Genomic DNA, 24,243 nt, shown 5'->3' with positions numbered 1-24,243 from the left:
GCGCCCCTCGGGGCAACCGCGCAAACGCGCTCGTGCCATTGCTCTCTCGTTCGTCGTCGTCGTCTTCTTCCACAGAGGGCTCCGTTGCCGCTCATCATTCTTGCGTGGAATTTCACTTTTCTGTCGTCGTAATGGGGAGGCCGCGTTTACGGGGCCATGTGCCATTGCTTATGGGGGTATGAGCCATTCTTTGTCTTACGTGACGGGCAGATTTAATTTTGAAGCAATTAAATTTTGAAAAATCACAAGCGGCAATGGCGGGCGGATGCTGCTAACCAGGCCGCCGAGAAAACTCGACACATCGAACGAAAGCGTTTGTGTTTCGATAACAACTTGTCGAACCAGCTTATCAAGCTTGCATTAGTGTGCCGCCTTTAACCTTGTACAGCGCTGAATATGTTTTTTTTTTTTGCATTCTGTCACATGAGTGCGCTCTGGTGATCGGATGTTGCAATGGTTGCTGCGCATAGTGCTCACTGCGCATGTTCTTCTGGATTCTGCTCTCTATAAAGGAGTTACGCAATCAAATGATGTCAGTTGAGAGTAGCGCTATGTCCTGTCAATTTTCTTGTGTACATTGTTTTGCCCTAAAGAAAGTAATTATGGAACTTTTATTTGGTTTATGGAGCACGATTTGAAACTCGTGGCAATGGATATTCATTTCGTTGACAGAAACTACGAAGCAGCAATCAGGTATATTTCCGATCACTACAATGGGGCGAATGAAGCTTTTTCTGCTTTGGTATATTCAACTTAAATAACACATTCCCTCAAAAACTCATTTGCTGCATATTACATGCATATTACAGTCAATTGGTAAAGTAAAGGGCTAGTCAGTGTGTTCGTGAAGCTTTGGGGTAGCTACCTGTTTCTTGAGCAGCAAAATGCAGTCTAAGGCAGTGCGTCTACCAGACGATTTGTTCCACAAACACTATAATCAAAATTGTTGCGCCTTGCAATAGGGCTTTGGAAAAAAGGCTTAAAAACTCCGATCTTCAAAAATATTCATATTGTCACGAAGATAATCAATTCGAACTCGCCGAAAGAGAACAGCCTTCTTTCATGATGGCCGACACTCAGAGAACATGCGCACACCTGCACCCTTCGTCGTCTTCTCTCTGGCGATCTTGTGCCTGTAGTGGGCAGCTTACTTCGTGTCATTACTCCCCACGTGAAAAGCGACCGTCCCGGTCGCCGATTGGAGAGGGTAAATAGCGACAGAAGGTGTGGGAGAGAGTTGATCAGAGGGGCAATTTTTTCCGAGCGTAGTACGGCTTCATCCGTACTAGGTGCACAATCTGGGCTCATATTCGCCGTCGGCTCGAGCTCATATTAGTACTCTGAGGGACGACCTCGTAGTTCACGTCGCTGAGTCGCCTGACGATCTTGTACGGGCCAAAGTATCTGCGAAGTAATTTTTCTCACAGCCCCTGATGACGGACGGGTGTCCACACACAAACATAGTCACCGGGTTCGTACTGGATGTTCCTTCGGCCACTGTTGTAACGGCAGGCGTCGGCACTCTGCTGGTTGCGGATGCGGTTGCGACCAAGCTGTCGAGCTTCTTCGGCTTTCTGGATGATGTCGTCAGCGTTGTCACTTCTTGTTCCGTTGTCTACCGGGAGCATGGCGTCTAAAGGTGTTGTTACGCAGCGCCCATAAACCAGTTCAAATGGTGTGAATCGCGTGGTTTCCTGCACAGCTGTATTGTATGCGAATGTCACGTATGGTAGAATTTGGTCCCAGGACTTGTGCTCTACGTCAACGTACATTGAGATCATATCGGCCATAGTTCTGTTGAGGCGCTGGGTTAGTCCATTAGTTTGTGGGTGATAGGCTGTGGTTTTCCGATGATTGGTGTGGGTCAGCGTGACGATCTCTTGCATTAAGTCAGCAGTAAACGCAGTTCCTCGATCGGTTATTAAGATGGAAGGGGCTCCATGACGTAGTACGATTTCATGAACAAAAGAAAATTCCGACTTCTGTAGCGGTTCCGCGGGGCACAGCTTTGGTTTCTGTATACCTCGTTAGGTAGTCCGTTACGACGACTATCTATTTGTTTCCTGCGGACGACGTAGGGAACGGACCGAGGAGGTCCATTCTCACCTGTTAAAACGGTGCCGGAGGAGGGTCCAGGGCTTGCAGAAGACCAGCAGGTTTCAAAGGTGGAACCTTGCGCCATTGACAATCACGGCAGCTTCTCCCGTAGCGCTGAACGGACGAGAATAGTTGTGGCCAGTAATACTTCTGGCGTATGCGCGCTAACGTCCTGGCGAAGCCTAAGTGTCCGGCACAGGGGTCGTCATGACACGCCTGCAGCACTTCTTCGCGCAGTGAAACTGGGACGACAAGAAGGAGCGTTTCTTGGCTGTTTTCGAAGTTCTTGTAGAGCACGTCGTTCCGGAGGCAGTAAGAAGTCAGACCTCGTGACATCGGTCGTGGGACAACAACGTCGGCTCCCTGAAGGTATCTAATGAGGGGAAGCAATGTACTGTCTGCACGTTGGTGGTCAGCCATATCGACAGTGTCTACTACACCAAGAAACGGGAAATCTTTCTCTGCGTCACAGGGCTTCCAATGTATAGGTGCACGTGAGAGGCAGTCAGCGTCACCGTGCTTCTGTCCGGATCGATATACCACAGTGACGTCGTACTCCTGAACGCGGAGGCTCCAACGAGCGAGGCGGCCTGAAGAGTCCCTAAGAGTCGCAAGCCAACACAGTGAGTGGTGGTCACTTACTGCGCGAAAAGGTCGGCCGTAAAGGTAGGGTCGGAACTTGCCGATGGCCCAAACGACAGCTAGACACTCCTTTTCAGTCGTGGAATAGTTGAACTCCGCCTTAGTGAGACTGCGGCTTGCGTAGGCTAGTACTCGTTCGGCGCCGGCTTGCCACTGAACGAGTATAGCACCGAGCCCCACGTTGCTGGCGTCTGTGTGGATTTCAGTGTCAGCCTTGTCTAAATGCGCGAGTACAGGGGCTGTTTGCAGTCGCTTCCGCAATTCTGTAAAGGCTTCCTGTTGTTCTTCCGTCCACTCGAAGGGTACATCTTGGTGTGTTAGTCTCGTTAATGGTTCGGCGATCCTTGAAAATCCCTCGGCAAAACGACGGTAGTAGGCACAGAGACCTAAGAATCGCTGAACTGCCTTCTCGTTTGTGGGACGCGGGAACTCAGCGACGGCAGCTAGCTTCTCGGGGTCTGGCCGAACACCGCGGGGGCTGACTACGTGTCCGAGAAACTTTAGCTCCTGAAAGCCAAAATGACATTTCTCAGGCTTGATAAGTCAGATTTGCTTTGCTGATTGCGAGGAGTACATTCCTGAGTCGTTCTAAATGTTCATTAAACGTTCTTGAAAACACCACAACGTCGTCTAAGTAGACTAAGCACGTCTACCATTACAGTCCAGAGAGAACAGTGTCCATCATCGGCTGAAGTGTGGCAGGTGCGGAACACAGGCCGAATGGGAGGACTTTAAATTCAGATAATCCATCAGGAGTCACAAATGCCGTTTTTTCGCGGTCACGCTCATCTACTTCAATCTGCCAGTACCCAGACTTAAAATCCGACGAGGTGAAAAATTGGGCGTGGCGTAGACGGTCCAGAGCGTCATCGATCCGCGGCAGAGGATAAACGTCGCGTTTCGTGACACTATTAAGCCGTCTGCAGTCTACGCAGAAGCGTAGTGTGTTGCCCTTTTTAACTAAAACGACGGGTGACGCCCATGGACTTATGGACGGCTGAATGACGTCATCATCTAACATTGCTTGAACCTGGCGCTTTATCACCTCCCTTTCCGTAGGCGCAACGCGGTAAGGATCGATGCTCACGAACGGGGCGTGCTGACTCATCCGTAGGAATGCGATGCTTCGTAACGGACATGCGCCGTACTTTAGAAGCGGTAGAGAAACAGCCAGAGAAGTCATTGACAAGGTCCAGTAGCTGCTGTTTCTGTCGTTCCGATAAGCCGGGGTTAATCTGAGTGCGATCGCTCAGGTTGGCCTCTTTCGATGAATTAGGGGAAGCAGTTTCTAGCGAGGCGACATTAGTGAAGGCAGCAATTTCATGGAGGAAGGCGACAGCTGTGCCTTGGGGTAAGTGCTGGTATTCGTTGCTGAAGTTTGTCAGCCGGACTAATGAGCGTCCGTGCTGAAGCTGAACGAGACCCCGTGCAACCCAGATGTTCCGCTCAAGCATTAACGGAATGTTTGGTTCGGCGATGCCCTCATAGCCGTCGAACGCGTCGTACGTTACCAGGGTCAGTAGGCTGCTTCTTGGCGATACCGTTATGCTGTCTTCGACGATTCGCAAGGCGTTTCGGTGTGATTCTCGTCACCAGCGTCGCTTGCTATGGCTTTTGCCGTAGAGAACATCACGCTTGATTTTACAGGTTAATTATGGCTCCATTTGCCTGTAGAAAGCCTATGCCGAGTATCAAGTCTCTCGAGCAGCTGGGCAGAATAATGAAGACACCGACGTACATAAATCCACGAATATTTAGCCGAGCGGTGCATCTGCCCACGGGAATTAGTAGATGCCCTCCAGCAGTACAGACATGTGACCCAGTCCACTGCGTAAAAACTTTCTTTAATTTTGACGCAAGCTCTCTGCTCATAATCGAGCTGTCCACACCAGTGTCAATTAAAGCGGTAACTTCTTCGTCGTCTATGGTAACCAGTATGTTTGACGTTACCACTTGCCTTTGGGCACCGGAGTGTGACAAAGTCGGTGCTTTGTCGTCGTTGTCGTCGTGATGGAGGATATTCGAAGCGCTCGGCGTGAGCGGCTACACCTCCGGAGGTCGCTGGACTCAGTTTTCCGGGTTTGCAGGGCTGGGTAAACGACGTCTACGAGCGTCTCGATGAAATAAGGGACTTGGCGTTCGGTATCGAGCAGGCGATGCAGAACGGGGCTCGTGCCTTCGCTGCTCGAATGAACTGTCGCGACTCGCGCTGAAGTTCTCTATCTCCATTAGGCGTTGACCTGGTCGTGGACGAGGTACACCTGGTACACCAGCCTCTCCACATGGAAAACATAAGGGCCTGAGGTCAGGAGCCCGCCAGACGTCGCTTTTTCTGGGCCTCGACTGGGAATGGGTTCAGGCCAGGCAGACGCTTAGAAGACAATGTGTTTGTACTAACTCAGTGCATAGAGATTTCAGTAGCTCAGAAAAGACCTTTATGCATAGCATTTCTAGATATTAAAGGAGCTTACGACAACGTAGACAGGGAATTGTTGTGGGATATTCTTCAATACGAAGGCATAGATGACGATTTCGTGGAGCTGCTAAAGGAGATATATCGAGACAACCAAGTACAAGTGGTATGGGAAGGCCGAAAAGGAAATGAAATGGTGGGAATTCACCAAGGATTGAAGCAAGGATGCCCTCTGTCACCATTGTTGTTCACGCTTTACGTCAAGGGTATAGAAAGACGACTGAAAAACAGCGAATTAGGTTTCGATTTATCCTACATGCGTAATGGACAAATGGTGCAACAGAAGGTCCCTGGACTGATGTACGCAGACGACATTGTGCTACTAGCGGACAATAAAAAAGATTTACAGATACTTGCGAATATCTGTGGGAACGCAGCGACAAATCTAGGGCTTAAGTTTAGCACAGAGAAATCAGGGATTATGATCTTTAATGAACACACGAGTAACTTCGTGGTGTCAATTCAACAGCAAGTAATACCCATAGTGAAGCAATATAAGTACCTCGGCATACACATAAACGAAGGGAAGAATTACTCAAGCAACCACCAAGATAATCTGAAAATAAAGGGGAAGCGGAATGCAGCAATAATGAAACACAGAGCACTATGGGGCCACAATAAGTATGAGGTGGTGCGTGGAATCTGGAAAGGAGTAATGGTGCCAGCGCTAACATTTGCAAATGCCATTATATGCTTAAAATCGGATATATTGGCGGGTTTGGAAGTTAACCAAAGATCAGTAGGCCGGTTGGCTTTGGGAGCACACGGTAATACGACAAATGAGGCAGTGCAGGGTGACATGGGTTGGGCCTCTTTTGAAGTCAGAGAAGCACAGAGCAAAATTAGTTTTGAAGAAAGGCTCAGGAACATGGATGAAAATAAATGGGCGGCTAAAGTGCACAAGTATCTCTACATGAAAAGCGTGGACACAGAATGGAGGAAGAGGTCAAGGAAGTTGGCAACCAAGTACAGGATAATCGAAACTGTAAATAGACAACCAGGGGTCATCAGAAAGAAAGTGAGAGAAATAGAGACCGTGAATTGGATGCAAAGAATGGAAATAAAAAGGACAATGGAGATTTACAAGAATGAGAAGAAAGAAATTAGAAGGGAAAATTTGTACGATAACACAAAGGGCAGTGCCTTGCTATTTGAGGCTCGAGCCGGTTGCCTAAGGACGAAAACATATCGGAACAAATATTCGGAACTAGATGAGACATGTGTATGCAGCAGTAAAGATCCAGAGACCACTCAGCACATCCTAATGGAATGCGACGGGATCCACCCAGCGAGAACCGTAGGTAACGTGCAACTCCCAGAAGCGCTTGGGTTTAAAGTGGAAGGAAACATAAACAGATCAGCCGTAGAGATCAGCAAGAGACGATTAGAGTACTGGTGGAAAAAAAGCAGGGAAAAGATGGATACGACCTGATGTCTTAAAATCATAGGCAGCGGTACAAGGTAAATTTTTGAAAAATAAAAATAATGAGAGGTATACAAAAATGATGGATAAAGAACATGTATAATATACCTGATTAAATCAAGCAGGCTAGGTGACTATTTGTCGCCGCCCCGTTTCAAAGGGGATGCCAATAATTCATCATCATCATCATCATCGACTCCTCTATGGACGGTGGACTACGACACCTGAACACTACTTCTGTTTGTTCGGAGGGGCGCATGACGTTTGAGGGGCCGTACAGCGACGGTCGTCGTACGGCGTCCACATAAGTCATTGGGACTGGCTCCCGCTGTTGTGGTACCTGGTAGCGTTCAGGAGCTTGGACGGCTTGCCTAATCTCGTCGCGCACTATCTCCGCCACAGAAATTCGGGCTGTCGTCACGTCGGTTACCTGCATTTTGTGGAGCTCTTCTCTTACCACAGCCCTGATCAATTCACGTAGGTGCTCGAGGTGGTTTTCCGAAGTCATGCTAGAGGGGCTGTGCGAAAGTTCCATCACGTTGCGGTTGTATTGTCTGGCACGTTGTCGAAGGGCCCTTTCCATTGCTGTCGCTTCAGTAAGGAAGTCCGCAAGTGTTGTGGGCGGATTGCGAATAAGTCCAGCGAAGATCTCTTGCTTCACACCTCGCATCAAATGTCGCACCTTCTTGTCTTCGGCCTTTCAGGCATCCGCACGTCTGAAGAGCCGAGCCATGTCTTCAGTATACGTGGTGACGCTCTCGTTCGGGGCTTGGAATCTTGCCTGTATTGCCAGCTCCGCTCGCTCCTTCCTGTCCATGCTGGAATATGTGGCGATAAGCTGCTGTCGAAATTCGTGCCAGGAAGTCAATGTCGCTTCATGGTTATGGAACCACGTCCTCACGGAGTCTTGGAGCGCGAAGTACACGTTGCGCAACTTGCGGTCTTCGTTCCATCCGTTGCGTTCGGCGACCCGCTCGAAATGGTCTAGCCAATCTTCCACGTCTTCAGTAGCATCTCCGTGGAATGCAATCGGCGTCTGTGGCTGGTTGAAGATGATCTGCGCCGGCGAAGCACCCGCAGCAGCAGGAGGCTGTGGGCTCAGGTTCATCGTCCGGATACGATCGGGCAACAGACCGTGCTCAGGTTGGAGCCCTTGAAGACGGCGGCTGGTGCGTACGTGCACAGGAGTAATCTCTCCCGGACTACTCAATGGGGATGAGTCAGGGGTACGCTGCGTCTCCGGTAATGGTATCATATACCCACCACCTCCACCAGTAAAATGTCACGAAGATAATCAATTCAGACTCACCGAAAGAGAACAGCCTTCTTTAATGATGACCGACACTCAAATAGAACACGCGCACACCTGCGTCCTTCGTCGTCTTCTCTCTGGCGATCTTGTGCCTGTAGTGGGCAGCTTACTTCGCGTCAATATATAGGGGAAGCTGTTCTACCCCTATATGGAAGTCTGCAAAAATCTGTCCATGTTTGCAGACTTGAATAACCGCTTCAGTGTGTGCTTGCTGCTGTCAAAAGCTCTGACAAAAACGCATGAACTGTCAACGAATGATGCCATCTGGTTTCCAAGCCTGAAGCTTAGGAATTACTGATTATTTGTGCTTGATACAAAAGTAACGCATAAGGATAACACTTTTGCCATTTAAAGGCGTTCACACAAAGCTGCTAAAACGAAGCACAGACCATCTCTGCCTTTGTCAAAATGACACTGAGCTTAGCAAGTTGGTGGAGAATTTCTGGCACAGGAATCTATTCAAACAGAACACAAGCACAATAGCAAGTACCATACAAATAGCCTTTGTGTTGTCTTTCTCGCTCTTGTTGTTTCCATGCTTTGCATAATCGCATTTCCGTACTATTGGCAAGTCTTGTGTCCTGAATGTGCCTAATATTTTTTATTCGCGTGCATGGCAGCTTCATTCAACCAGGTGAATTCAAGGCTTTCGGTTTCAAGAAAATAGTCACGGCTTTCTGCTATAACAAGTCTCAACGAGATAATGGCTTAATTGTGCAAATTGAAGCATATCGACCGCGGGTGCTATAACCTAAAGTTATTAGAAACTTTTCTATTCCAATTATGCAATCAACCCACCACGATTGGCCAGAACATTTTTGGGCCACTCCCAACTTTGCCTGCCTGTCACGCGACGTCCCGAAAACCGCGATTGCTCCCCATCTGATATAACGTGTACACACTGATTATGCATGATTGAACCGCACAAAACAATTATTCCCGATACAATGCCTTCTCACCATTAGCCCTCTGCTATTGGTCCATTTTTTTTTCGGGCTGCGGCCACATCGAATGTCTGTCACGCGACCTCACAAAACCGGAAAAACTCACCGCGTCTAAGTGTCGTATACGCGAAAAAAATGTATTAATATGCCGAACAATACTAAAAAATTTTCTCAATAGGCATCGACTGCCTCGTTCCAAAAAGAATAGAAGATGGCTGCCCGCCGGTCGTCAGGCCCTCGTTACTCGCACCTGCCGGTGTGCATGTATTTGCGCATTGATAAACGTTTTTGCGTTGCAGTAAAACGTTATCGAGCCCTTTCGGCACGTATACGACATCACTCTGTCAACTCTTCCTTGCAGAGGATCCGTTTTAGCGGCATTCTCATCCTTCTGTTGCACGCCGCCACGATTTTCGACCAGGCACCGCAACCTAAGTAAAGCGAAGGGGACCACTCGGAGAAGCCGGCACCACACTCTTCATGCGGTTATCTACTTTCACTGTGCTGGCTCGGACTCATCGAAACCCACTCCACTAGAGCGTGCTCCTCGCTTCTTGTCAGGCAGTTAGATAACACACACCTCTCAGTGCAGGCAATGTTGTTCGTTTTGAAAGCGAACAAAGGTGACCTCCTATAAACGAGGAGAGTGCTTGATTGCGTTGTTCATACAACGCAGCGGGTCACCGCCCGATGCTTGCGTCGGTAGTTACGTAAATTCGGCGTCAGGAGAGTGGAATAAAAGCATTTTGGAATAGATTTACGTTATCGCGCTCCATATTTTCCATGGTTTAAACCGCTATTTATCCTATTTTCTTCGATTGCCACTGTGATATTGATCGAAATGCGGCTGCCTCGGCGGGGTTGTGACCCCACACTCTCGGTAATGCCATCCCTCAATGTCTCACTCTGGGGAGAATCCACCAAATGATAGTATCTCCCTATACTATTAGATAATTCATTCGAATGCAATTATTTCGCAGGATCTGTTCCCCAATCAGCACCAGCAAATACAATACATAACAAGGAACCCTACTGGACGAAACAACTCAGTGCAACAAGCCAACGGTTAAGCAATGTACGCCGCCAAATGGAACAGGTTCGCAAAGTTTGGGCATGGACGAGGTATTTGCATTGCTAAAGACCAATTTATGGTTAACCACACCTTTTTATGTCCAGTCTAGTGAGGGTGTGATCCGCAGAATCATTTTATGCTTATCTACCGGGTAGAGAGGTAAGGAGTGTTTTAACCTTCTCCACCAGGTATAACGAAGGCAGTTTAAACGAAACCACGGCATGCGAGTGAAGGAGTGCACTCACATCGACTGCATATCCAGGCGATCTGGCTCTTGGACACGACCTTCAGGAATGCCGACATGAAGGCGAAGGATGGCAACAGGCGCAGTAAGGGAAGCAGGTTCAGCAGCACAAACCTGACATTCGACGACGTCGTGAGCAGTTGGGCGGCAATCGAGACACTCGCCATGAACGCTGCACAGAACCATCGCTCCTGCTTAGAGAACATTTTAAGGCGAAAGTTGGGAGTGATAAACTACAATTTTCGAGAAAATTATTTCCGCTTCACGGTTAGTTCATCTCTGCCACCGAGTTTTTTTAGATGTTACGCCTGCTTCATCTCCGAACCTGAATAGCCAGATGCAGAATCTACGTGAAGGATAGTTTTTATGAGGCGGGTAATAAATTGCTGCACAGCTATATGCGACGTGCACGCTTGTCACAGTCATCTTATGCAATATGTACTTGCTTTCAAGCAATGTTTATGAACCGCACAGGTTACAGGTTTTCCATATCTACTGCCCACTGCGTTTATCATGTTTCTTATTGTGTGGAATTATCCTTGCACGGTCCTTGTGTTCCTTAGTGTCAGAAGCCCTAAATAGTCTAATTGGTGTCATTTATGAGACGTAAATACTAGTGATATAAAGCTACATGTTTAAAAAAAAGTAGTGTGAGGCCTATCGCTGCTGCGGTATTAGTGCCTGGAGCATTTTAAAGCTGCAAGGGCAGCTTTTGGGTGCGAAGCACTTTAAGGGCCCAGGGTGTCAGCGTGTAATGGGATCTCATGTCGTCGTGATCACGCGCAAAAGCAGGGTCAAAACAAGTGCAGAATTGATCAAAACCAGTTCAAAGTACACTAACATGATTCACAATAATGTAAAAGATAGGAATATAATCAAGGATTATTCGCATTATTTAGCACAAACTCGTGAAAATCGTGAAAATATTGTAATGTGATCTCATGTCGTCGTGGTCACGCGCCAAAAAACTTTCTCAAAACAAGGTAAACACAAGTGCAGAATTATTCAAAAGTGGTTGAAAATAAACTAACGTGATTCAGAATAATTTAAAAGCTCAGAATACACATTAATTATTTGAATTAACAGAAATTCGTTAAAATCGCTTCTATGATCAGCAAAGGCTTTGGCTCCATGTGCATGGCGGTTTCACACCAGTTGTGTTTTAGCACAGGTGTCTAAACGGATGACGGATTTCTAAACACAAGACAAACACAGGATAAACACATGATAAAACAAGATAAACACAAGGAAAACTCAAGGGAAACACCGGCGAATCACTGCTTCGCACTTCGCCAGCTTTCATGTTAAGTAGAACTGCATTACAGCCGAGTTTACCAAGGCCACTGTCCCGGACCGGTACCCAATTTCGTTAACTTGGTAAGTACTAAAACTGACGTAGTATGACAGGACTGTATGAAGAACATAAATGATAGGTCATGACATGCCTGTCATGTAGGTCATGAAACAGCCGCCTACGTCTTGGTGCTCTCATGGTCGTTTCGTTAATTTGGTAGGTACCAAAATTGGTATAGTATGTGTGGTATTCAGCAGTTGTGTTTATATAACCTAGATGAGCGCTAGGCACGTGCCTTATCACGTCAGCTGACGCATGCACCTGTAGATATGGTCATCACAGACTAATAAATCTTAGTTTTGTTCGAGGTACGGGATGGTGCGGTTCACTTCGCGTTTCTCCGACGCCTGCGGCGTAGTCTGGCAGGGCGCGACGGCGGATACAACAGTTGGCGACGAGGAGGAACCGTCCCGCACCTGCTACACATGGCAGGGAGCTACAAGAATGCTTTTAAGCTTTGCCGATGAGCCATTGTGCAGCTGCGTACGCCGGATCCTGCCCGGACGCAACTAGCGTTGCACCTGTGCCACGTCCGGCTGTGCAGGGCGTTCCGTCGCCACTCGTATACAACGACGAGTGAAGTGACCGAAAGCGGAAGCAGTGAGCTTACATCTACCGCCCGAGTTTCTGCCGACGCCCGGGAAGCCCGCCATTCCTTGGACGCAGTGGCACTGCCTGTTCAAGAATTATCTCTGGCGTCTGGGAGCGACGCTCACCCACCTGCGCGTCGTAAAGTTTTGCTACTGCACTGTTTAGGTACTGAAGGCCAACGCTTGTACTACGCATTGCCGGAGAAGAAACCGTCGACGCCGCATGCAAAGAAAAAGGATACAGGCAGCACGAGCGACGAGTACGATGCAGCAGTGGCCACGTTGGACGCTTACTTCACTCCTAAAACGAACGTCGTCGTCGACCAGCACAGGTTCGGACAGGGCGTCCAACTGCCTTGGGAGACCGCAGCAGCGTTCGTCATGGTGTTGCGTGAGCTGGAATTGAGTTACGACTTCGGTGAACAAGTTGATTTTATTCGTGACCAACTTGTAGCGAAAACGAGAAACCATGGCCTTTGGGAACGCCTACTTCTAGAAAGCACCTTGAACTCTTGAACTCTTTGAACTTTGTACTCTTGAACGTGCGCTGGCTATAGTCTTGTTTTCGCTGTGGGTCTTCGCAGCATCTTGCAAATTACAAGAATTGCAAGGTGAAGAATAAAATATGCAGCAAATGCAGCAAACGAGGACATTTTCAGCGCGTCTGTAAGAGCGGCATGCCAGACGAGCGGGCCCTCGTGGTCCGAGCAGTCAATACCTGCAGTACACCCAGCGACCTCAACGTCTTGTTTCTCGCGTGGCCGAGCATAGCAGGAATGCATATCCAAGTCCTCGTGCAAAATGTACCCATACGTTTCCTCGTAGATACGGGCTCTGCTGTCTCGATTCTGTCCACCGTCACGTATTCAAGGTTGAATTGCCTTTCCATGCAGCCGACATCAGTGGCACTTTACGATTTTTATAGGCACAGGATAAGCACAGAGGGGTGTTTGATAGCGCCAGTTGTCTACCAGGTTTGACACGCCGAGATACAGTCTACGTCGTCAACCATGCCACTGACATCCTCGGCATCGACGCCATCGAAGCACTGCGGCCGCACATCAACGGTATGTCATTGCAATGCACCCACATTCCGCAAGCGCACAAGGCCTTGATCTCGAACTGTTTTGTCAGTTCTCGCACTTGTTTGATGGGAAGTTAGGTGTGGCAAGAAAATTGTTCATAAGTTCAAGATAAGAGAAGGAATCACGGCTGCCACTGCTAAGTTACGGCGTATACTATTTTTGGTGCGAGATCCGGTACGTGAAGAGCTGCAGCGCCTTGAGCATGATGATGTCATAGAAAAGGTTGATGCGTCTGAATGGGTATCGCCAATTGTCGAAGTTGCAAAGAAAATGGCAAGATAAGAATTTGTGTCGATCTGCGCGAACCAAACAAAGCGATTGTTGTGGACAAATTTCCGCTGCCGCACACGGAAGAGCTACTGCACAAACTTCGCGATGCAGGGTATTTTTCCAAGATTGATTTATTAGCCGCCTACCACCAAGTCCTGCCGAGTCCTGAAAGCAGTGAATTGACTACTTTCATCACCGATAGTGGATTATACAGATTCAAACGTGCCTGCTTCGGCCTTGCATCGGCCTTGCATTGGCACCGTATGCCTTTCAGAAAATGATGGTCACTATTTCTCAGAACTGCAAAAACACTTTGTGCTACATCGATGATGTCATTGTGTGTGGAAGCACACGTGAGGAACGATTCAAGAATGTGAAACAAGCATTGAACTTCATTGCAAAGTCTGTATTGAAGCTGAATGACAAATGCACTTTCAATGTACAAGAAATAGACTTCCTTTGTCACAGGAGCAGCCACAAGGGGATACGCCCTTCACAAAGCAACATGGACCCCATCGAGGCTGCGCCAGCACCAACAGATATTGGCACTTTGCGCTCATTCTTGGGCATGGTGGGCTATTACGCCAAGTTTCTGCTTGATTATGCGGTGTTTGTCGAGCCTCTTCACGAGTTGATACGTAAGAATACCCTATTCACTTGGAATGATGCGAGACAAGTTTTTTTTGAGCAGCTGAAGAGTTCCTTGGCCACAAGACGTTTACAGCTATTTGATCTTGCGGGTGACGGAATCGTCACTTCAGATGTCTCGTCCATTCGTTTGGGAGCAGTGTTGCAGCAGGCAAGAAATGATGACCTTGTAACGATTGCTTTTTCTTCTCGCAGACTTGCCCCACGGGAATAGAAGTACTCCGTTGCAGAACTGGAGGCCCTTGCTTGCTTGTGGACATGCGAACATAAGAGAGCCCTTTGGGGTCGCCCATTCACATTGTGCACGGACCACCAGGCTCTGGTCACATTCCTGAGTACAAAAGGAGTAGGTCAACGTCCGTTCAGGATTGCAAGTTGGCACACCCAGCTTCTGGCATACAACTTTACCATTGAATTCCAGAAGGGTGACAGGAATACTGTTGCTGAGGCTTTTTCAAGAATGTCCCTCCACGGTCATGTGGACGAGGAAGAGAGAGAGGAGAGCGTGTGTTGTCTCTACTTGTGTTACTCATGCGGAGTTTGTCGATCAAACAATGCAGGAACCTCTGCTTCAACAGCTCATAAAATAGGCAACGTTGGGATGGCCTGCAGTGAAGATGTTGCCTCCCGAGGCAGTTCCGTACTACCGGGTGCGGACTCAGCTCTCAGTCGTTGGAGACCTCCTGCTTCGGGGATACAAATTCGTCGTACCTTCGTCCCTCGTAGCACGGCTCCTTGACGCAGCCTACGACTCCCATCCGGTGATAACAAGGAGAAAGCCGCGACTATGTGAACAATACTGGTGGCCTGCTATATGCAAACAGGTAGAACAATTGATTGCATCTTGCGGGGTATGTCAATCAGATGACAAGACAGTTAAACTGGTGACACCACCCCTGCAGCTAGTTGCACTCCCATCGGCACCATGGAAGAACCTAGGAATCGATATCGTGGGTCCTTTTTCCAATGTGCCTGCAGATTGCCGTTTTGCCATTACGGCCATTCATTATTTCGGCAAGTGGCCAGAGATTAGTCTCTCGGCGAAAGTGACTACTGCAACAGTCATCTCCTTTCTGCAAAGTATCTTCAGCAGGGAAGGATATCCTGACGAGATTGTGTGTCCACGGTCCTCAATTTACAGCCTGTGAGTTTGACAGTTTTCTTAAGGAACGCGGCATCGTCCATGCGTATTCGGCAGTCTACCATTCGCAAGGCAATGGTCAAATATAAATGTTTAATAGGGTACTGAAAGAGTACGTTCAAGTCTCCACACGAGAACGTCGGCCTTTGAAGGAAGCTATCACCCACTACCTCGGAGTCTACTGTTTCACGCCGCATGCCACCACAGGAGTGAAGCATTCTGTCCTTCTTCACGGCCGCTATCCAAGAACAAAACTTGATCTAGTAGGTGGGCCAGTTAAACAGTTTTTCCAAGACCCGCGCGCAGCGACGAAAGCCGTCCGCAGCAGTGTAGCGCAAAAGCAACACGCAAGTCCTACACTGACCGTCGACGAGCTGCGAAGCATTCGCCATTAACAACCGGTCAATCGGTTGAAGTCAGGTTGCCAGGTCATGTGCCTAAGGGCGTTTTGAGCTCCTCAAGCCCATTCACCATTGTTGACCAATGTAGCCAAGACGCCTACAAGAGGACAGGTACCCTGTCCTCGACCAGCTACACCACCTACAGTTGCAAGAAGCTGTTCACCTGAAGACGTAACACCTTTTGTCGAGCCACAGCAGGAAAATTATGATGCACCTCAACAGCCATCTGTTCAGATACCAGATGAATGGGACGTTACGGAACTGAGGCGTTCGACATGGCAAGGAAGACCACCAACGTGATTTAAACACGATCAAAAACATTGCTTATAGTGTTTCCAGATGATAATTTAAGTAACTCTTTTTGAGGGGGGGGGGATGTGGTATTCAGCAGTTGTGTTTATATAACGTAGATGGCGCTAGGCACACGCCTTATCCCGTCAGCTGACGCATGCACTTGTATATATGGTAATCACGGACTAATAAATCTGGGGGTTCGAGGTACGGGCTGGTGCAGTTCACTTCGCGTTTATCCGAGGCCTGCGGCGTAGTCGGGCAGGGCACGACGACGGATACAACAGTATGGTAAGACTGTATGACGAACCTAAATGATAGGCCATGACATGACATGAATGTCATGACATGCGTGCCGTGTAGGTCATGAAACAGCCGCCTATTTATTGGTGCTGTCATGGTCATTTTGGTAACTTGGTAGGCTCCCCGCACACTGCTTCGCATAACATCGATTCCCACAGGGCGTGGGATCTGCCAGCTCTATTTTGTTCAAGCACCTACGTTTTTTGCACAGTGTGTCATACCGCGATAATGACAAGATGTGATTGATTGATTAATGTCGTGCCATGTCTATGTTTATGAACTGCCACGGCCGCAAGCAATACCGAAATGCAAATATGAATTCAAACACACCAACATTTCGAGCCTCCGAAGAAGATTACCGGGTGGAAAGATTGCCGGTTGACCGGGCGGGAAGACCGGCAAACCGGGTTTTTCGCCCGGTTTACTAAACACTTTCTAAAAACAAGTCCGATGCTTCATTTTTGAGAGCGATGGGCCTACATTAGAAACTGGCTGCACTGTGGCGTAGCTCTGTTTTTGCGCCGATAGCCGCGCTTGTGGTGCATGTACGAGAAAATGAAGACATCCGTGACAGCAGTTACAAGCTCAAAAGTCAGTTTGGTTCTCCCCTGGTTCTGTAGTGGTTATGGCGTAATCTGCTCAGCTTGAGGTCGCGGGTTCAACTACCATCAGAGGATACCATCAGAGGATTAGAGGATCCCAGTTAATGTAAATAATTTCAGCCCGCCACAACGGCACCATTCACCCTAATTTTACTTTGGAACGTTCAATAATTGAATAAATCAATCAAAGAAACAAACTGCGTTTCTCTTTTTCCGTTACGCCGTCATGCTATTTGATGGCACCTCGTCATCCTTAGCTTCACCCTTCCCACAGCGCAATAAATACAGCCTGCCCATAGCCGCGGCTAAGGATCAGGCTCCTGAAACCGTATTCAAGAAAAGCTCTTAGGCTAGGACTATTCGTAAGAGCAAATTCTAGTCGATCCTGATGCTGGACATATTAAAAATAAGAGACCTGCCAATCGCCAAAAGCTCTTAGGAACGAACATTTCTGGGAATTCCGCCTCTGATGTTCCTGTAGCAACATGCAGTGCCGAGTTAAAAGGAATATTGACTGTACTATCACCTTGATTTCGAACCTGTATGGGTGCGAAACATCTCTGCTTTTCACGTTGATTTGGTCAGTGATCGAATTATTATATTTCAAATGCAACATGAGACATTTGTGCGTCAGACTGTGATAGTGGAGTCTTACGAGCATGTACTTCTTAGGCCCCATAGGAAGCTATACTATAGCAGACAAAGACTACGTTGCGCTCACCACAAACAAGGCAGCTCTCCAAGATGGCGATATTAGCACTGAAGAACAACAGCGACTGTTGCAGTGAATGAGTGCATATCTGGAGAAACGGCTGAAGCAGCAAGACTACTGTGACAGTACCCCTCTAACCGGTAAACGCATGGCGACCACTCTCGAGAAGGAAGCGCCGGCGACTTACCACCAAAGAAGCTCGCAAGCAGGACAAGGGCGTAGCCGGCCGTTGGAGTGTTCGCGCCTAGCGCCAGCAGGTAGGCCAGTGGCACAGCACACAGGCCGTAGACGATCAGGACAAACAGAATGGGTTCTGTGTCGGAGCAGAACAGTGGAGTTTGAATGACACACCAGAGTCCGGCATAGGGTGATGTGTGGAACTACTACATGTTAAAATGGCATTTACGAACAATAGTAAATTCGTGTAGTAAACACAATTTGACAGACCCGATCTCACGATATCTGTCGACGGTAGCGCGTTTCAGCCTTGAATATCAATGTAGAAGCACAAGGCATTGCGGAACGAGTTATGTATGATGTAAAACACGGCGCCATCGAGCGCGGCCTCCGCAAAGCATGCCAATAGCCTCCGAGATGCATGGCGCGCCCCGGAGTACGAACGCTTGGAAACGCGTTATGCGGTCACGGGGGTGCTCTCTTCAGCTTGTTATTATGGACATGCTGCTCTATACAGTGGCGCTGCCGAAAGATCCGTGCGTTGTCTCCGAAACAAGCGTGGCTCGCTGGTGCCTGCAAACGCTGAGAGTTCTCTCGCTTGCCACACAATCAGTGGAACATACTCAGAGACCCAAGTTGGCGAAAATTTCTTTGAAGAGCGACATATACGCCGTGAATTCATGGCGCAGCTCGCTAAACCATTGCCGTGTAACACATTATTTGAAGAGCGGCTCACGCCCTGTGAAATTGTGGCGCAGCCTGTTAAAGCGTCTGGTTGCTGTTGAAGAGGAAATCTCGTGACGTGTGTTGATTTAAGAAGTAATTTTTCGTCATTGTAGAGTGGCACACTCACAGTGGCACATAGATAGTTACAGAAGTTGGCATCGAAGAGATTCACCGAAGACAAACACAGACCGAGCGGCAGATACCCAGTGCTCCAAGTCAGTGTCAAAAAGTTTCATTGAACTGCATTGCCTAGCCATTCTCGCATTTACAGTAAGACATGTGGGCGTAAAATAGGTTTGTTGAAGAGCGGCAATGTTTACACATTGCCACATACTCAGTAACCAAAGTCGGTCCAACGGGTGGTTTTAAACCCTGTTGCCTCAGCACTGGAGGGCGATGCACTACCCATAGAAACTAACAGATAGCTATCCCTCGGAAAGTCCGTGAATTCCAGCGCATTAATAGTTATCTGAGTACTTCTGTGCCGTCCGTCCGTCTGTTTCGTTTTTCAACCAACCAGGAGTCCATGGTCTCATGGTTAGAGCATAGGGTTGTTCTGATGAGGAAAGCGGGTCCGAAACCAATCGTCGGGCCAATTTATATAAGGGGTATGTGACATTGCGTGTGTGCCCTCACCAGTTAATCTGTTTCATGCTAACTTGTATTACTGGAAGTAACCGATTAAAACTACAATTACGTCTGACAAAAGTGTAATTGGTTAGATTTACCAATAACTGCCCCACGGAAATAATTGAGTAAGTACTAAAAGGTAATCGGTTTAGTTAGCGTAACTTTCCTTTCTACTGTTATTAAGATTGCACAACTGCAGTAAATAAAGCGACCTGGCTTGGCTTATCCAATCCCTCCTCAGAAGCCCTTCACCTGTTGTTTATCGTCGCTAAGAATTAATTTACGAAATATAATTCGGTAATCTTGCCTCCTATTGTCACGTAGTAGTGACGGTAAAGAAAACAGTCGTAAAACTGTGTATGACGAAACTGGTTGTTTACTGGGCGAACCTGTGCCCACAAAAGCAAGTTACACTCAAAGCACAACGATAGCGGCGAACACAGTTGGCGATCGTCGAAAAACTGATCAGCAGCGAAACGCGTCGGCCTTTATATCTGAGTCATCGAAGGCTCCAGATTAATCCCTGATGCCCGCGTGTCTTCCAGAAAGTTCTAGACAATTCGCGTCGGTCATACAATCAGATAACATAAGCGTCGGTGAAAACAGGCAACGGAAAGACGCATCAATAACGTTCTACAATCTTCCGATACAGGCGCGTCCTGCGCCGAGCGATACCGTTTAAGATTTGTTAGCCGGTGGAAAGCGGCCACCGGTGAAAGATAAACATGTATACGTGTCAGTATTCTTGAGAAGACATCTGCAGGGACACTGAAAACTCACTCGATGTGTGCTCTGGAGAAAATAGATGTATAATCACGTACGAGCACTTTGCTCACAAGATTCCTCACAAGATGCGAAATAAAAGAAAGATGTTATGGGATAACGCCAACATGCAGCGTAAAGATGGAGACAAAGTAAGCCTTCGTTACGATCGATTCCTTGTTTTTCAACAACATGAAGTACATTTACGATGGGACACTTGGTTCAGTTAAGCAACCAGGGTGATAGTGAAGCAACAGTACCAATCTGAACGTAGTGCTAATGAATTGCAGAAACATTACAAATAAAGTCAATGATTTCGCTAACCTTCTTCATATGACTAATCCCACTGTTGTCCTTGGATCCGACTCGTGGCTAAACAGTGAAATTAATGACAAAGAAATCCTTCCCGCACATTATGCGGCTTATCGGAGAGACAGATCGACACGGGAGAGGTGTGTTTGTACTAATTAAACGGGAGGTTTATTCTAAAATGTTAGATATTCAGCCACAAACAGCTGAAACAATCTGGGTAAAGCTACGATTGCAAAATGGAAAGACTTTGTCTGTTTGTTCCTTTTATAGGCCACCGGGAAGCGAAATTAAAGTGATGAATTACTTCAAAGAGAAAATTGAGGTAGTAAATGATGAACACATAATAATCGTAGGGGATTTCAACTTGCCTGAAATTGACCGGTCTCAAGAAAATATGAGCCCTTGCATTAATAGTGGCTCGGGAAAAGAATTACTAAGGATGTGTAGCTGTTTTTCGCTCCATCAACTCGTTTTGAACCGACAAGAGAAAATAACGTGCTGGATTTATTACGTACTGGTATGCCTTCTGAGGACCAGAATACACTAGTCGTGCCTGGTAGAAGTGACCATAGCGCTGTCGTTCGCGAGCTGAAGTTACGCCATGTTAAAGTTGTAGATGGCGGGGCAAGGCGAAGATATAGCCATAAGAAGGCGAATACTGTGATAACACAGGCACTTGACCGTTACTGCGATATTTTTGAGACACTGACAGATACGTCTGATATAGAATATATGTGGGCAAGGTTGAAAACTAAATTGTGTGGATAACGCGAGCGACATGTTCCCTCATGGCTGATGTCAGCTAGACGCAGCAAAAGTAAGCCTTGGATTACGGGTGATGCTGTGCAAGGACTAGTCCGCAAGAGACAGAATGCCTACAATAAATAAAAAGAAGACAGGAGAGAGAGGGGAAATAAATCTTGCAAATAATTAAAAAGAAGACAGGAGAGAGAGGGGAAATAAATCTTGCAAATAATTACAACCACATTGAATTACGGCAGAAAAAAAGCAAAGGTCAATTACTGCGAAACCCTACACTTCAGAATAAGAGATCGCCCGAAAGAACTGTGGCAGATCTACGCAAAAGGTTGATCTAACAACACCGGCTATTGATAACGACGGCACGTTCTGGTAAACAATCCCCAGAAAGCTGAATGCTTTATATCGTTTTTCACATCGGTATTTTCTACACATGCACACATGCTCACGAATTTTCCCAGATCTTGGGATGTTACTATGGAAAAGGTTGTGTTTATTCTGCGTGGAATTGAAGCTATTTTAAAGAAATGAAATCCTACAAAAACCAGTGGTCCAGACGAAATACCGAATGCTTTGTTATCATGTACATGCTCAGTTTCAGAGTAGTTATATCTACTCTTTACAAAATCGATCGAACATGGCAGCCTGCCCTCTGATTGGAAAAGGGCAAATGTACCGGTGCACAAATCTTGACCATGAAATTTGGTGTTGAACTACTGTCCCGTGTATTTAATTAGTACAGTGTGTAAGGTGCTGGAACATGTTCTATTCTCTTACATAATTGAACATTTAAATGAGAACACCCTGCTGAACAATTGCCAGTATGATTTTCGCAGTGGATGCTCCTGTGTCACGCAGATCACGGAATTAACTCATGACCTAGGAAGTGTATTGGATAAAGGCGGAACAATCGCCAGAAAGCTGAATGCTTTATATCGTTTTCCACATCAGTATTTTCTACTCATGCACACCCGCCCACCAATTTTTCTAGAAGATCTTGTGATGTTACTAAAGAAAAGGTTGTATTTCACCACTGATATATCTTGGACACGTCACATTGATCACATTACTGCCAAAGCATCTTGTGTTCTAGGTTTTATGAAAAGAAACACAAAACAATTTCCAATCAAAGCAAAAAAGGCTCTACTCAATTTTGCCAGTATCCGTCAAAGCTTTTGACATTGTACAGGATGATCTGTTAATAGAAAAGTTGTCATGCTATGGTATTGGCACTACTGAAATAAGTGGATAAAAATTATCTGCAGCTTAGACGCTTGAGGGTTGTTATTAATGGCGAGAAATAGGGTGAGGCTGACGTGACGTCGGGAGTATCACAAGGGTCGGTGCTTGGCCCAATGCTCTTTTTGATCTATCTTAATGAAATTGTTGACTATATTAACTGTACTGTGTGCATGTTCGCAGATGTCTGCGTATTGTACAGGGCTATTATTAATTTAAATTATTGTGCAACATTACAATTAAGGTGATATCGACAGGATTACACAGTTGTGTTCAACATGGTATATGAACCTTAACGTAAAAAAAGCAGTGCACATGTGTTTCTCTAAAAAGAAAACGAAACAATTTCAGTCTAATTATTAGAGACAGGATTTCAGGCAAATGCCTTTTTTGTTCCTTGCGCTCCAATCGCCCCCCTTTGATATATGACCATGAATTAGAGGTTAAGAGGGGCTTTTATAGTGTTTTACAGTGCCTATAAATGCCTATGAATGCCTATTTTCCATATCGGCGCCTATGTGAACACTATTTAGCCTCAAGTTTCGCTTTCGAGTGCAGTTAGAGACCGTTATTCATGTTACCGGGCAACATGCACTGTTCGGAATTCTATGGGGTTCAACCTAGTCCTTTCGTTCAACCAACTCCCGGAAAACAACTGCTAGCAGCATTGAAATGCGACGCGCCGGCCGGTATACGCCGCCGCGCTGCATTGCGCGAGCGGTTGGCGAATGCGAAACCGCGGAGAGCCGCCATGGGAAAGGAGAGTGAAGAGAAAAATAAGAAAGAAATATGTGATGTGCACGCGGTTTTTGTTTTGCTTGTAATTTACTTTTTAAGGTGTTCACCGCCGTCAGGCGTTCCTTCTGAGCGTACGAGATCATTCTCATTAGCAAGAGGCACAATTTTGAATCCAAAAATCTGGAGATGGCGGTAGTTTGCTATTGTTTCGACAATCTTCACAGTGATTCTTAGAGTGCGTTCCGCGTGCTCTCCATACATATTTCTTCAAACATGTGCACTTCAATTGGACGGAAGTGTATTTGGGAGTGTTGGGACGTCTGGCCTGTACAATTCGGATAATGTCATTGTATATGAGAAAATTGCGAAGAGTTCTACCTAACAGCTAATGCTAATCTAACATAATAATGCTAACAGCTAATGCGGAACATGCTAATTTCTTAATAAATCGTAGTCTCTCTTGAATTTGTTTTTGCCTGTTTTTGTTGTGTCTTCATTAATTGCGTCAGGCAGACAAAGTATCGGTTTTTTTAATCAGTATTCCCAGCTTTCAAGTATTTTTTTCTTGCCTGTTTCACTATATGCGACACTCGAGTACAGTGGCCATTGAACATGAATATGAGCTGTGTGCTTATGGAATGAAGCCAATTGATCGTCATTAGTTAAGCAGTTTTATGGGACTATTGCACGGCTATGTTCAACTGTTGGCGCCTTTGTGCCATCATAGACAATAACATTTCTTGTTTTGCTATCGTACTCGTGCTCGTATTCGTTTGAAATTATTTGCATTTGTGTAAAAATTTATTGTGCCTATATTTACGACGTTGGAGGCCTAAAACGTTTTGCCTGCCCATTTTAGACGCCTAAAACGCGCTTTTTAAATGCCTAAACATCCGGCATCTACTAATTATAATAATATCGGGAGGAAACTGTTGACTATGTCAGAATTTAAATATTTGAAAGTATTTCACCACTCATTTATCTTGGACACGTCACAGTTATCACATTACTGCCAAAGCATCCCGTGTTTTAGGTTTCATGAAAAGAAACAGAAAACAATTTCTAATCAAAGCAGAGACTCTACAGTTTCCGATCAATACTTGAATATGCCAGCACGGTTTGGGATCCTTGGACACGAACGAACATAGACAAATTGGAAGAAGTTGAGAGTAGGACTGTAAGCTTTGTACGTAAAAATTACACAAGTAGGATTAGTGTAACAGAGGCCAAAAAGAAAATTGGGTTGGACATGTTGCAAAAACGACATTTAATTCATAGTACAAAACTGTTCAATTA

General features: G+C 46.6%; 1 protein-coding gene and 1 pseudogene across 1 annotated transcript in view; one reads left to right on the top strand and one right to left on the bottom strand.

Moving 5' to 3' along the window:
• The window catches only part of LOC119459179 (phospholipid-transporting ATPase ABCA3), a 41,566-nt gene extending 31,300 nt beyond the window's left edge, over positions 1-10,266 (bottom strand). Inside the window, exon 1 of the mRNA XM_037721005.2 lies at positions 10,209-10,266. Within this exon, the coding sequence (XP_037576933.2) occupies positions 10,209-10,266 (58 nt within the window). The remainder of the gene's footprint in view (positions 1-10,208) is intronic.
• Positions 10,265-12,667, top strand: LOC125947215 (uncharacterized; annotated as a pseudogene).
• The last annotated feature ends 11,576 nt before the right edge of the window (positions 12,668-24,243 follow it).

This window comes from Dermacentor silvarum, chromosome 7 (assembly GCF_013339745.2).
Source record: "Dermacentor silvarum isolate Dsil-2018 chromosome 7, BIME_Dsil_1.4, whole genome shotgun sequence".
Lineage (NCBI taxonomy): Eukaryota > Metazoa > Arthropoda > Arachnida > Ixodida > Ixodidae > Dermacentor > Dermacentor silvarum.
Note: the sequence above shows the minus strand (reverse complement) of the source record. Positions and strands in the feature narration are given on the sequence as shown.